The 14,268-nt window shown below is 40.0% G+C and overlaps 1 protein-coding gene across 2 annotated transcripts in view; it reads right to left on the bottom strand.

Annotated features, from left to right (window-relative positions):
* The window catches only part of nrap (nebulin-related anchoring protein), a 64,180-nt gene extending 52,142 nt beyond the window's left edge, over nt 1-12,038 (bottom strand). Inside the window, exons 1-4 of one of the 2 annotated variants that reach the window (XM_083788177.1) lie at nt 11,790-12,038; nt 10,584-10,678; nt 9,990-10,077; nt 2,316-2,420 (exon numbers count right to left, since the gene is read on the bottom strand). In XM_083788177.1, the coding sequence (XP_083644303.1) occupies nt 2,316-2,420; nt 9,990-10,077; nt 10,584-10,678; nt 11,790-11,855 (354 nt within the window). In that variant the 5' untranslated portion in view covers nt 11,856-12,038. The remainder of the gene's footprint in view (nt 1-2,315; nt 2,421-9,989; nt 10,078-10,583; nt 10,679-11,789) is intronic. The other variant, XM_083788178.1, reaches the window with a different exon arrangement.
* Between the last annotated feature and the right edge of the window lie 2,230 nt (nt 12,039-14,268).

Genomic DNA, 14,268 nt, shown 5'->3' with positions numbered 1-14,268 from the left:
CAGTGCACACGTTTCTTACTAATTAAAGTAATCCGATTTGCTCTGCTCCGAGGTTTAGTAAACAACAGAAGAGAGAAGGTAGGGATGTTTAGGAAATTCTTCAATTAATCTTAACAGTTAACAATTAATTGAAAATTCTGTGGTTATATCATTGGGTGGTTTTCTGTGAATGTAATGCTGTCTGTGTGCGTCCGAGGAACGCACAATTTTGATGAATTGAACAATGTGGACCCTGTTGTAAACAAGTGTAATGCTTAATTGGGTCGTCCACTCACAGTTAACAGTCTTTGTATTGAGTTTGTGCTTGAAATGTACTGTAAATTCTGCAAACTGTTAATAAATATTTCAATCAATCAATCAAAAAATGGGCCGGTTAAAAAAGACCCCCCACCTTGGTAGCCACAGAAACGTCTCTGCGTGATGTGACAGACAAGACAATGCACTCTTCATTTCATTCGTCATAAAAGATCCCATTGCCTGGCCCTATGTATCTCTTAATGGTCAAATAAATATTTGATTAAGGAATATAATATGCCTTTTTGCCTTGTGGCCCATGAAAGAATTTCCAAAAAAAAAAAATGTTTTTTTTTTTAAGTGTCCCAGATATAAATGGCATTAAATGGGGGTCAGTAGCCTATGCATGTCAAACTGGGCATCCTTTTCAAATGGGGTCTTGCCCTGAAAATGAATTTTCAGGGCAAGACCTCGACCTCGCGCGTGCAGACTCGGCCCCCAGCCTGGTACGCTAGTCAAAATATGGCCATTGAGGAAAATTAATTGGGGAACCCTGGTTTAAGGGCTTAATTAGTTATTACTTCTTGCCAGGAAGACGCTTAGTTCTGTTATCATCACAGGTGAAGAGGGAGGTAGTTTAACCCATTCTGACCGGGCACCCATTTTGGTGTTGGCATCATGTTATGCTTTATCTATTGAAAAATAGCAGATCTACTATTCTATTTTAGAATCTGATCTCAGGTCAGAATGGGTTAATCAGACCAGTGTGTGTCCAGTGGAAACCTCGTATGAATCTGATCAGGGTGATGGCTCAGAGCTGGGTGCAACTCAGGGAGGCTGCAGTCCTTCTCAAACTGTGGGCCGTGACCCCCAGGGGGGGTCCCCACATATTTGTTTTTATGTTAATAACAAAAATGAAATGAAATAAAAAAAAGACCATTATTACTGCATCAAAAGTAATCAACAAACTATTCTATGAAAACTGGACAACCATTGACCAAAGTGTCAAATAATAAAAGAAAGAAGCAAAAAAGAAGAAACAATGTAAGTTGCCGATCTGCTATTTATATCTGTGCTACAGAGTAAAAAAATATATATATGCCTCTACATTCCAAGTGCTTGTCAGGGTGGGGGGGTCCCCCCAGTTCAAATATGATTATTTTGGGGGGGTCATGGCCTGAAAAGGTTGAGAACCACTGAGGGACCTCGAAGCCTGATGCTGCGTTCACAGTTTCACACTAGCGATTTTCCGTTTAAGAGTTGCTCACCTTACACTGTAAATATGGAACAGAGCAGGAATTATGAAAAGAGAGAAGGGGAGTGGATTGTTTGATGCGCTGAAAACGTTTAGGCCAGCTCAGTGAGCACGCCGCGCCTGTCATGCAGCGCCGGTTTCATGTCACCGGCTTCCAAAGAAAATGACTGTGTGGAACGTAGCATATTATAGAAGGAGCCCTGAGACCAGAGTGTGGCTAGATTGTGACCATGCCCGTGCTTAGAAAGGAGGGGGAATGACAACATGGACAGCCAGCACATGCACGTACAGAACCAGCAAGCATTACATCGCAATGAAACACGTACAGTATAGTACACATTATCACACACATCGCACAATGCATGCGCAGCTTCAAAGAATTTCCTCCCAGATGATGCCCTGACACGAGTCTCAGAGGCTGTCTTAGCCCTAGCGCTTCTCAACATAGTTTCAACAATCCTTAAGGATCACCCCAATTAACTCCCCACGATTCATAATGAATACTATATTATTAATAATCATTATTATTTGTATATCTAACATTAACGATGTTAAAGTCACTCATACTTAATTGAGCGACTAAGCCGATCTACAAGCTCACAGTGCGCATGTGAGTGCATTGCACTGTGATGCATTGTGAGCTTGTAGATCTGCTATTTCTTTGCGCACGACAAACATCAAGCAGTTACTAGTCATTACGTACCATCCCGTAATTAATTATATGCCACGGAACACTAGTAGTCCGTAGACCGCCGGCTAGAGAACAGTATTTATAAGTCTAATGGCTTTCTTTGCCTACGTGGGAGGCTCAGTGGGGCTAGCTCACCTGGCTAGCCATTAGCTTGGCTAGGCGAGCCTTCTCCAGCTCCATGGACCTCATGTCAACGTGGAAGGTAGACATGAAGCGCTCGCCATCTTCACGATACTTCAGCTACACAGGTGCACATATAGATGACAACAAGACATAAACAACAAGCCATGACAACAAGCCAGCGCACATACAGTAGCGCTCGTATACAACTGCACAGGTAGGCCTACAGTATAATACACAAATGCATACATGCATACCTGCACATATAGAAACAAACACATGAATAAAAGAAAAGAAAAACATCCATTTTGATTTGAGGTACATGGATGTGTGTTGACATTGACAGAAAGTGTTGCATAAAAGCCAACTCTGCTGTAGGCCTATAGCTTGATTTTGTCCACAGTCAATACAGTATAACAGCACATGGTAAAATAAAATGCATAGATCAAATCCACAGATCAAATACCAAACAGCACTGTAATTCTTGCAATGGAGGAGTTGGACCTACCCAGAAATAAACTAAAATGTGTGGTGCTGAACCCAAAAAACTAAAATCGAAAAAAACCTCAAGACTTACATGTGCACAGATGTAATGTTTGAGCATGAATTAAAAGCAAAACATTTTTTTTAAATGCCTCAATTTCACCAGTTTATTTTGGGCAGATTTGTGAAATTTAGGTACTGCCATTTTTTTGTACATTTGTTTGACTGATGCGTTAATCAACCAATCCTTGGATGTTGAGTCTTTTTAAGCACGATAGTTCTATCGCTATTAACCAGACAATCTGAACAGATACGGCTGAAATTAGAGGCTAACACAGATATTAATATCTTTGCATAGCTAAGAGATTTCCCCATCCAGTCAACCTGCAACAAGCAGTGGGAGAGTGGAGCGGGAGCCATGATACAGAACTGAACCACAAGATCTAAATGTGTTCAAACATAATATTAGTAGTATGGCAATGGCATTAAAAGAGATGGCAGACTATTGTGTGGTGAGAGGTAGTCTCTCAAGACAGACTGTTGCCTTAATTTCGAGGAACAACAGGGGAGTCGCTGTTTTCCCGAATATTTGACGATGGGTTTCTCAGATTGGGTGAGAGGTAACAGCTACTTGGTCCATGGTGACTTTTTTTATACGTTTATTTGACAGGGACAATACAAAAAAACGACTTATGTCAAGTTATAAAAACATGAAACTGTTGCATTGTATATGGGGTTATACCCGAGGAGGCTGATTAAGTGAACCCAGTCCTTAAATAGGCCTTAATAAAAATATCTACCTAGTAAAAAACAATCAATCAATTTACAAAAAGGACATGCAAGATAAAGCTCTAATCTAATCAAGTACAAAAGCAATAACATTCCCAAATTACAGTCATGAAAGCAGTGTTCGCACCTCTGAGCCAACATCAACCTTTGTTGAACCTTTTCATTAAATATTTTGAGATAAGTTTGTTTTTTATTTCAGTTGTGCAGGGCTGCAGGGCTTAATTTATTTTTATTTTTATAAACAAATCAATTGTTTGTATGTTCTTAGCCTTTCCTTCATAGTTTAAGGACTCCACTGATAAAATAAAATCTCAGAAATCAAAGATCTCCCCAGAGATACTATATTGGTTACCTTAGATGTAGAAAGCCTCGATACAAATATTTCCCATGAAAGAGGACTATAGATGCTTTAGGCTTTTATCTCCAGGATCGCACTGAACTCCCCCCCAGTGAATTTATCTGTGAATTAGCCTCTCTAGTCCTTAAACTTAATTTCTTCTCATTTATTGGGGACTTCTATCTACAGCTAAAAGGCACATCCATGGGCTCCACTTTTGCGCCAGATTATGCCAATCTATACATGGGGTTTTTTGAGTACAACTTTGTTTTTAATCCTGAAAGAAATCCTTTCTGTCAGAAAATCCTTAAATGGTACAGATCTTGATGATGTATTTTGCATTTTCCAGGGCAAAACTGAAGAATTGGTAGACTTTGTGTCATTCCTTAATGGTGTTTATCCTGATTTAAAGTTTACTCTTGAATATGACTTGCAAAGAGTGTCATTCCTAGACATGTGGATAGAGCAACAAAATGGAGGCCTCATCACTACCCTATTTAAGAAAAAAACTGACCGTAACACTTTTCTTCTAGCCAGTAGTGCTCACCCCAAAGCTAAAAAAAATGGCTTACCAAAAAGTCAGTTCTACAGACTAAGACGACTTTGCCATTCTGATGAAGATTACATAGAAAAAGCCCTGGAAATGAAAAAACGCTTCCAAGAAAGGGGCTATTCTAGTAAATGTGTTGATGATGCCTACCATATTGCTCTAGATACATCCAGATCTGTTTTATTGACAAAAAGTGTAAAAAAGGAAAAACAATATTCAGTTTCCTGTATCACTACCTACACTCCCCAGGCCTACATGAATAAGAGCACAGTCATGAAATATTGGCATATTTTGACATCAGATCCAGCTCTCACACAACATTTTAAGGATCCACCTCTGTTTGTATATAAAAGAGGACCAAATATATATATGGTTAGAGCCAACATATTGCCGCAACCAAAACAGACTCTCCTGGCCCCCCTTAAACCAGGCAATTATCCCTGTGGCAACTGTGCCCAACAACACTTTGAAAACTAATGTCTTTAGACATCCCAGAACAGGTAAAGCCTTTCCAGTAAAGGGTGTCATCACATGCAACACAAAAAATGTTATATATTTGTTAAAATGCCCATGTGATAAAATCTATATTGGTAAAACTATCCGTCCCTTAAAACAAAGGATCAGTGAACATAAAAGTTCAATCAGAAGAAAAGATGAAAACTACCCCGTAGCCTGTCACTTTGATAATCACTCTCATCCTATCTCCTCCCTTAGGTTCCAGGGAATAGAGCAGATTACTCTTCAGAGAGGGGGTGATGTCGACAGAAGGTTATGCCAGAGAGAGCTCTATTGGATCCACACTTTAGAAAGTTTTTGTAATATTTGTAATGTTTTTCCTTGTGATGTTTTTCTCTTGTCTAAATGGACACTTGGTGTCTTTGGGTGCCTTGTAGTTTCACTGAGAACTACAACTCCCATGAGTTATCATTCAAATTGAAATGTTTGACATAGGTGTGATCAATCATCCAATCAAATGATGAACATATATATCTGTCCTATGTCACTTTTTGATTATGCCTGAAGAAGGTCAGTAGACCGAAAGCTTGCCAAAAATAAACTGATTGTGCGCAGATCTGAGTGTGCGGAGCTTCCCTTTATTTTTCCTCATATTCCTTTTGTGGCTCCAGCACCTCTCTAAAGTTTTTTTCAGCAGATGAGCGGTGGTTTCCTTTTCTATAAACAAATCAATTAAAAAAAATAGCAAAGAAAAAGTGTTCTATTGCAACTTTTGCAACTATTGTCTCACCAGAGATGATGCTCCCGTCTCCCCTACACTGAAAAGTAAATGTTTTAGTTCTACATTATTTTGAGCTTGTACAGTAGATTGCCTATTTTCACAATTTGTCGTACAATTAAGTATAGGGCTTAAGTGGTTTTGTGAAACATGGTCTTGCTGCAGGACCCAGTGGAAGCGCAACCTTAGTAGCTGGTTAGTAGTAGATCCTCTTTTTATGGGTGATCTATATTAGATACACATGCTTCAAACACTGTAGCAGCCAGGCTGGCAAGGGGGTAGAGTCCCACACCATGCCTAACTATGTTCAGTGTAATTTTACACCGCTTCTCCAGTCCTTTTGACTGTATATTCTGTCTAGTAAAGCAGTGCAGTGGAAACACTACAGCATACAACACCAGGAGAAAATAAGACTCTCAAACGAATTTGCCCATTAAGCACCCTATTGTTTTTGTTTTGTTGTTAAAATAAATGTGAAATGGCTCTGTGTGTTTGTTGAGTTACAGGGATATACCCCATCTCTCCACCTCTTCGGTAAACTGTAAATGCATTTTCAGGTCGGGGTACCAATTTCATCCAATCAGGAGAGAGAACTCATACAGGATAAAATGACTGAAACCGCATGTGATTAAACAAATATATGAGCAGACAATTGGAACACTGTTATACAAGCTTTTAAATTATCTCTTTGGCATTCTCTCTCTTGCTTGGATTTGAATTTGTACATCTGTAATCCACCATAAAATGTATTTTTGGTTTACTAAAGAGCTATGATTAGTATCAGGATATATACAGTAGCGCTTTAAAAAGATCAGTGGCTATTAATCATGAATTAATACATTATAATTGCTCTTGAATATTGTATTTATTTTATAAATAATTCATATTTTACTCAAGGGGGACAACACCCTTCACTAGTTGACGATGTAATTAGTGCATGTGTGGTCCAGCCCTATGGAATGTATTATTCTATAATAAGAATAAGTCGTTTTTTAGGTAGCACATGCATTTCATAGGGCTGGACCACACATGGACAAATGACATCAACTTGCGACATTGCCCCCTTTGTAGGGAAATTATAATGTTGGCATGTCAAACCTTCACTGGCTGATCCTAGATGGCATCTCGCTGTTGAGCATGCAGGAACCACTTATCTCCATATTTTGAAGTGTTTTTTTGTAAATCAATGCCATACTAATTGATTAGGGTTGTCCTGATCCGATCCACGTGATTGGAAATCGGAGCTGATCACATCATATTCAAGAATGCCACACTATTGATCCATAATGTATAAATGATAGATAAGGGTTCAGGAGAACGAGGCCTTTTCGTGGAGGGGTCAGAATGAAATTTGGACTTAGACTGTTTTTCGTCTGTGGTACTCGGATCAGGAGCAAAAAAAAGGTGAAATCCCTAGTATCAATATTATATCCATATCATGATATTAGACTGGATATTGTTTGTGATTTTGGATATTGTACTATTGTGATATGGAATAAATATAAATATTGGATCGGGAAAGATCGGTATCGGCAGATCAAAACCAAATTATCGGAATCGGATCGGGAGCAAAAAAACTTGATCGGGACATCACTGATCATAATTATTACAGCTTCACACAAAGGTATCGAAAGTAGCAGATCTACAAGCTCGAAACGCTGCGCAAAGCCACATGGTTCTGAGCTTGCCGATCTGCTGCTTTTGCTGTTTTTAAATTTGAATCCTGGAAAAGTAACAGTTTTGGACATAATTATGAGGTTTCCACCCTGACTGATTTATTGTGTTTCCACCCACACATGCTTTGGGCTCCAAGCTGGGTCAAGTTCTCCTACTGCTCAGAAGCTTGATGTGCTTTTCCAATTCAGCTGTTCTCCAACTTTTTCATGTCAAGGAGCTCCAAATTAATACAGTATGTAGGCTATTTGGCCGCGGATCCCCATCAAAAAAGATATTGTGCTCGGGAACCCACAAGAATTTTAACAGACACTAATAATAATTATGACAAAATTATGATTGGACTGATTCCACCTTTTAAAAGTGCTTTAATATCCCCAATCCCAAATACGTTCAATAATTGATATTTCTTGATCAGTTTAATTGTATAGTGAGCAGGATTTGACCGCTTGTACTATAGCAGAAACTCAACCGGTATCGCCCTATAGCAGCTGTTTTAACAACCAAGTATCCAGTTACAATGCATCCGTCCCTCTGGGTTATGGGATCTAAACAGCCCTCCTGGGACACGGATGGCTGTGTGTTTTTTTTTTGTTCGATCCTATAGCCAATAGGATCGATGTCACTTAAAAACACGCAGCCATCCGTTCGAGGTATGGGAACAATGTCACTTATAAACACAGCTCTTTGCAGGCTGCTTTTACTGTGGTGATAAGTGGCAAAATGCTCCAAAACACTAGAACACAAGGAACTCAATGAAAGGGCATTATTGGTGAGCCTCATCGATACAGATTACAGAGTCTACTAGCCTGGTATCTCTGGCCTGCTCTCCTGTCTATATCTCAACACTCTGTATCATTTCAGGTTTTCTGCCCATATGGCACCCCTGACCACGTGGCTGGACTCAGAAACACACACAGTCACAGTCACAGTCTCTCACACACACACACACACACACACACACACACACACACACACACACACACACACACACACACACACACACACACACACACACCTCTACACATACATACACACACACACACACACACACACACACACACACACACACACACACACACACACATGCAGACTCAGACAGAGATACAGACAGACAGGCAGACCGAAAGGAACAGCTGGGAGGGCAGGGGAGAGGAATGGTTATAATTTTAACCCACAGTAGCATAAAGAGGGCTATAGCGAGGAGGAGGAGGGGGGGGGGGTGTCACTCCTCTGTCAGGCACTGAAATAAACTACTGGTAAGACCCTCTCCATTCCAAAACCCTGCAGTCACCATTGGAGCTGCCTGTACCTCTCACTCTCTCTCTCCTTCTCACGCTCTCTCACTCTCTGTCTGTGTCTCTGTGTGTGTGTGTGTGTGTGTGTGTGTGTGTGCGTGCGTGCGTGCGTGCGTGCGTGCGTGCGTGCGTACGTGCGTGTGTGCGTGCGTGCACTATACTGTAGGACATGTCAACTGAATTTTAAACTGACCCCAGCTGATCCTAAAAAAAATGAACTGAAAGACATTAATAAACAGCTCAATGCTGCTAATCGTACACCAACACACCAGTACAAGTGCAACAAGACAGGTCAAAGGTCATGTCTATGCTTTCGTACAGTCTTGTGACTTAAGTTAAGTCACCCACTTAAACACCTACATCCTTCGCCATGCGATGAATAGCAAAAATAGCCTATCTACAAGCTCACAATAGCGATATTATATCGATATTGTTATGAGACTACATATTGTCTGGAATAATTATATTGTTTAAAAAATAGCAATTATTTGAGATAATTGCAATTATTTTTGCATAATCGACATAATCACCAAGAAAAAGCTGAAATAGCAGATCTACAAGCTTACAACGCGTTTGTGAAGAGTTGTAAGATGGAAGATGAGCTATTTCCGCTATTTTCTTTTAAAATGTAATAATTGTATTATACATTTGCGATGAATAGCAAAAATAGCCTATCTATAAGCTTACAACGCGTTTGTGACGAGTTGTATGTGTCAGTCATTTCTTTGTATATTTAAGTTACTTGGCATATCTGCCCAGTGCAAGTTTTGATTACGAAGCCTTAAAGGTATTCTTGAAATGTATTTTGATTCATATCAACGTTCCAATGTTCACTTAATTAAATCGTTAATCACAACAATTTATGTGACAATTAATTAAGTCAACTTAAATTTGTAATCGTGACAGCCCTAGTCACCCCTGACTCACACCGTGCTTCCATCACTGACAGTGAGTGGACAGTGACATGAGCGACAGACAATGTCCTTGACTCGTGAGACTCTTCTGTCATGCTGTCAGTGAGGTGGTGGTGTTGTTTTTTAACATGTGACATCATGTGTAGAGGTATCCCATAGAATTCACCACGCTACCATGGCTAGGCGGCGGTCGGGTGTCCTGACTCGTAAATTCCAGCAAAAGAAATAACTTGTGGCTGCAGATTTATATTCAAACTAAAGATTATGTATAATAACAATGAAACAAAACAAAAATCATCCCTCTTTCCCTCACCATGGACCATGCCAAACTGTCTTTTTTCCCGTTGTCTTCAACATCAACGTAAAGTTAGCTTCAACAAGTTCCATCACTTGCGAACTCGTTGTCTTACCTCACTGCTGGCCTTGCTTTGTTTCTTTGCGTTGATGTTAATAGGAGTCTCATACACACTTGTGAAGGTGTTGTTCCTTGGGTTGTGCCTGTAGGGGTTTTAAAGCCAGCTGTCAGGATATGAAAATAATATATACCTACAGTATACAGTGCATTTTAAATGATGATCGTTTTGGTTTCGGTCATCACAGATTTCTGAGGTCACCAGAGAAAGCCATAAAGTGTAGGCTACAGTATGAAATGGGTAAGAATCTATACAGAATGGATATTGGAGGCTTTTGGAATGTGCACAGTACTTATCCATTTGTAACTCTGAATGTGTACAAATATAACTCCCAGAGTTAAAGGTGATTTTAGTTATATCGAGATATATTCTGATTATTCAGTTACAGGGTTGACGTCTCTTATAGCTCTTTAGTAAACAGAAACATTTTAGTTTGGACACCAATTTCATCTAATAAGTATTGAGAGACCCTTTTTTAAAGTGTTCCAGTTCCAATTTTGTACTGTATGCTCTTTTTAGTTTTTGTTTGTTTCATCGTGTCCTATTTCAGAGACGGGGAGAGCCCTGTTGCTGGGGGGAAGGAATACTCACACAGAACAGTACGGTCTCTTCTTGTGGCTGACAAAGTTGTTTGCGGTCAGCACCATCCGACAGACATCGCAATGAAAACATGCTTTGTGCCAGTTCTGAAAGAAGCAAATAATAATAATAATAATAATAATAATCAAGACGTATAAATGGGACAGATATGACATCTGTTCAGATGTAAGCTCTCTAATTCAGGAGATATGACTCTAATCTATAGTTCACATTGAGAAGATGCATTCAAGAGACTGGAGTATGAAGAGACTGGAGTATGGAACAGAGATTAATGTGTATGTTTTGATTGTTTTGTCAAACATTCTGTCAGATAGTCCTGGAGGCAAGCTGGCACTCACGATCAAATATAATGGCTTTCTTTGACTGACAATTGAACTGTACTGCTTATCATCTGCCTCAACATGTGTAGTCAATCCCCGTGGCTATACTTTCCTCATGTCACATCTATGTACCGATGCAGCGTAATAAAATGTTTATGAACTTAAATTGTATACACTGACACTGCCGCATCATGCTAAAAACAGCTGCTTTAATACAACCGCCTAGCGTTTAGTCACCACCTAGTATTTGGTATAGCAGTCATGCCTGCCTGAGAGTCGTATGGTTACGTAATGGAGGCCTTTGAATAGCTCCACTGTCATCATATTAGCATCAGACGTTTGATATTTTTTATGTTGTTCTTTAATATACTGTATATAGAGTTTACTTTTCAAAAGCAGAGGCACGGATTTACACCCCATCCCCCCCTAGGAAATCCAAACCTGTCTTCATTACATTTTGGAGTGAAACAGTCAGCACTGTAGTCAGCTCAAACTTGTGTCTTACCTAAAGGCCTGTCACAATTATTACATAATCGTCTAATTGCAATTATTATAGATAATCGCGATTATTTTTGCATACTTGTTGAAATAGTTGAAAAATGCTCATACATTTTCATCATTTTCCAAAAATAGCATAAATAGCAGATCTACAAGCTTACAACACGTCATGAAGTTGCGTGTTGTAAGCTTGTAGATCGGAAATATAAATTAATGTCTCAGTAATTTGTCATATCCGCCCTGTGCAATTTCTGATTACGAAGCCTAAAAACCAATATTTTAATTTTAATTGTTCCAATGCCAATTAAACACAATCAATTTTTTTGTGTGACAATAAATCGTCAACATAAATTCATAATGGTGACAGCTCTAGTCTTACCTGGTCGATGCAGTTGATTTTCTCAGCTGGGTAGACCACGAACCCACAGCGTGCACAGGACTGCATGCTGACTCTGGTTCCCAAACAGCCCTTTTGGGGGTGAAAAGGTAATCAAAGCAGGGAAAGTTGAACGGAAGCTGGCTGAAAAGTTGCCGGGCAGTATATAAAGTAGACGAGGTGGCAGCGAGCGACTGACTCCCAGAGACCGTATGAACTGTGTGTCTCTCTGTGTCCTGGTGATAAACTGAACTCTGCTCTGTGACTGGAACCTGTTTCATACTTGACACCGGGGTCTCTGGTGCCGACCCCCCCGCCCCCCTCCTTTTTCGCGTGTCACATCAGATGACTCACTAGCTGAGAGAGAGAGAGAGAGAGAGAGAGAGAGAGAGAGAGAGAGAGAGAGAGAGAGAGATGAGATGTCAGGGCATGTGTGTAATCATCCAGAGATGTGGAGCTAGTCAATCAGGTCTCAGACTCTTAAAATAGAGGAATGAGCAGAGAGTGTTGTAAACATGGCAGTGCACACTGTAATAACCTTTTTGTAACATTGAAAGTTAATTATTTTTTTAATGGAAAAAAACACAGTCCCCTCACTCATTAGAAGGACATCAGTCGAAGGAAGCATGAGGTCAGTCCGTTGCTCTCCCCAGGTCGGCAGGTAATTGAAAACATTAGATAATTGACACTGGGTGAAAAAAATGGGGTACAAAAATCAGTCACCAGAACCAGGGACATGTGTTTTTTCCTAAGATGGTTAAAATAGAGTTTGAAGTTCAATGGCTTTGTATGATCTAATGAATAACAAATATTGAATCAAGCAACTTAAAGATGGAGTGCCACAATTTTTTTTATTTTTCCAGCTTTTCATGTGTCTATGGGGTGACAGTACTTCATTAGACACCCTGGAGTCGTTTTTATGTCCAATGGTGTAATAACTTTGTATTTAGGGTTTCTTCTAGCTCTGGTCCATAGCTCTAATGCACGCATTAGAGCTATGTTACTCTCAACTTCCGCCGCTCGCATGAATGCAGACCAGCCTCTACTCTTTGGCGTAAATAAAAAGAAAGTTTTTGCTACTCACCAAAACAAAGGCGAGTTGTGTCATTAGAAAGCCCACTTTCCTTAGTGGACGCACTCTGAGCCCCCCACGTATAAACGGTACTTTTTGGCCAAAAGGGGATTTTGTTTCCACCGGAAAAAAAATGCCTCATAGAGAATATTTTTCCTCCGGTGAAAAAAAATCCCTTTGTGGCCAAAAAGTACCGTTTATACGTGTGGTGGGGGGCTCAGAGTGCGTCCACTAAGGAAAGTAGGCTTTCTAATGACACAACCCGCCTTTGTTTTGGTGAGTAGCTAAAACGTTCTTTTTATTTATGCCAAAGAGGTGAGGCTGGTCTGATTTCGATTTGAGATTTAAAACGGAAAGTCGCATAGCCTTACTGCGCAGGGCAGAATCGTAGAAGCAGTAGAAGGCTATGGACCAGAGCTAGGTTTCTTCCTGGAGGCTGAACCCTTGACGGTCAAACGGTCCAATGAAGTAAACACGGATAGTGTGACCGTGACGTAAAAAATTTGGACGCACCTCCCCCTCTTTACATAATTTTTAAATACGACAACCTCTGTGGGCGGAGCTGCCTGCCACATACACACGTGTGAACTGAACGGCGCAGCCAGCCAGTTTGCTGCTCTGTGTCTATATGTGTGGCAGATTTTCAAACAGTCATTTCACACATTACATCAACATGTGTAGGCTACAACAACCAGTATACAGTGCATGGGCATATAGAAATGACAGCAAAACTAAATATTTAACCTTCTGTGAGCAGATCAATTCTTGGGACTATATTATTCGACACTGGGCATGGGCAAAGCCTGAAGGATCCCTAATTGCTCTGGGGCCCCATGTTACGTCGACCCTACTTTGTTGTTCACATAACGTGTCTCTCTGACATGTACTTGAACTTGAACATGAACTTCAGGACCAGCTAGTCTTTGGAAGCAGGGAGGCCACATATTATGGATAACATGAACTCGATCTATCCCTATTCTGGGGTGAAATAAAAGTATGGCATTGCAATAATGTCAGCCCTGCAAAATTGGCTTGTAGTGCAACACTGCCACCCTCTGGTCTTAATACTAGTTTTCATGACTACAAACATGCACTTTTAGTTTTTATCACTTATCAGTGTAGTAGCCTATGTGTAGCCTCATGATATCAGTGTCCAGAGAATGAAGGGTCGATCTTCAGGTTTACAATCCAATGGGAAGTTTCCTAATCTAAATAATGAATTCTCTCTCTCTCTCAACAGTGAACAATAAACCAAAAAGAGTCAAATAAACAGGTCATACATTTAGACGTGTTTTCCTGGCAAATAAGTATTTGATTAAAAGGTTGGGTAACCTGTTTTTGTTTTCCTATTAAAACAAATACAAAGCAATATAATGATTACATTATCATATCGATTGCAGAGTGTTTGTT

This window comes from Protomyctophum parallelum, assembly GCF_964188405.1.
Source record: "Protomyctophum parallelum genome assembly, chromosome: 17".
NCBI classification, from domain to species: domain Eukaryota; kingdom Metazoa; phylum Chordata; class Actinopteri; order Myctophiformes; family Myctophidae; genus Protomyctophum; species Protomyctophum parallelum.
Note: the sequence above shows the minus strand (reverse complement) of the source record. Positions and strands in the feature narration are given on the sequence as shown.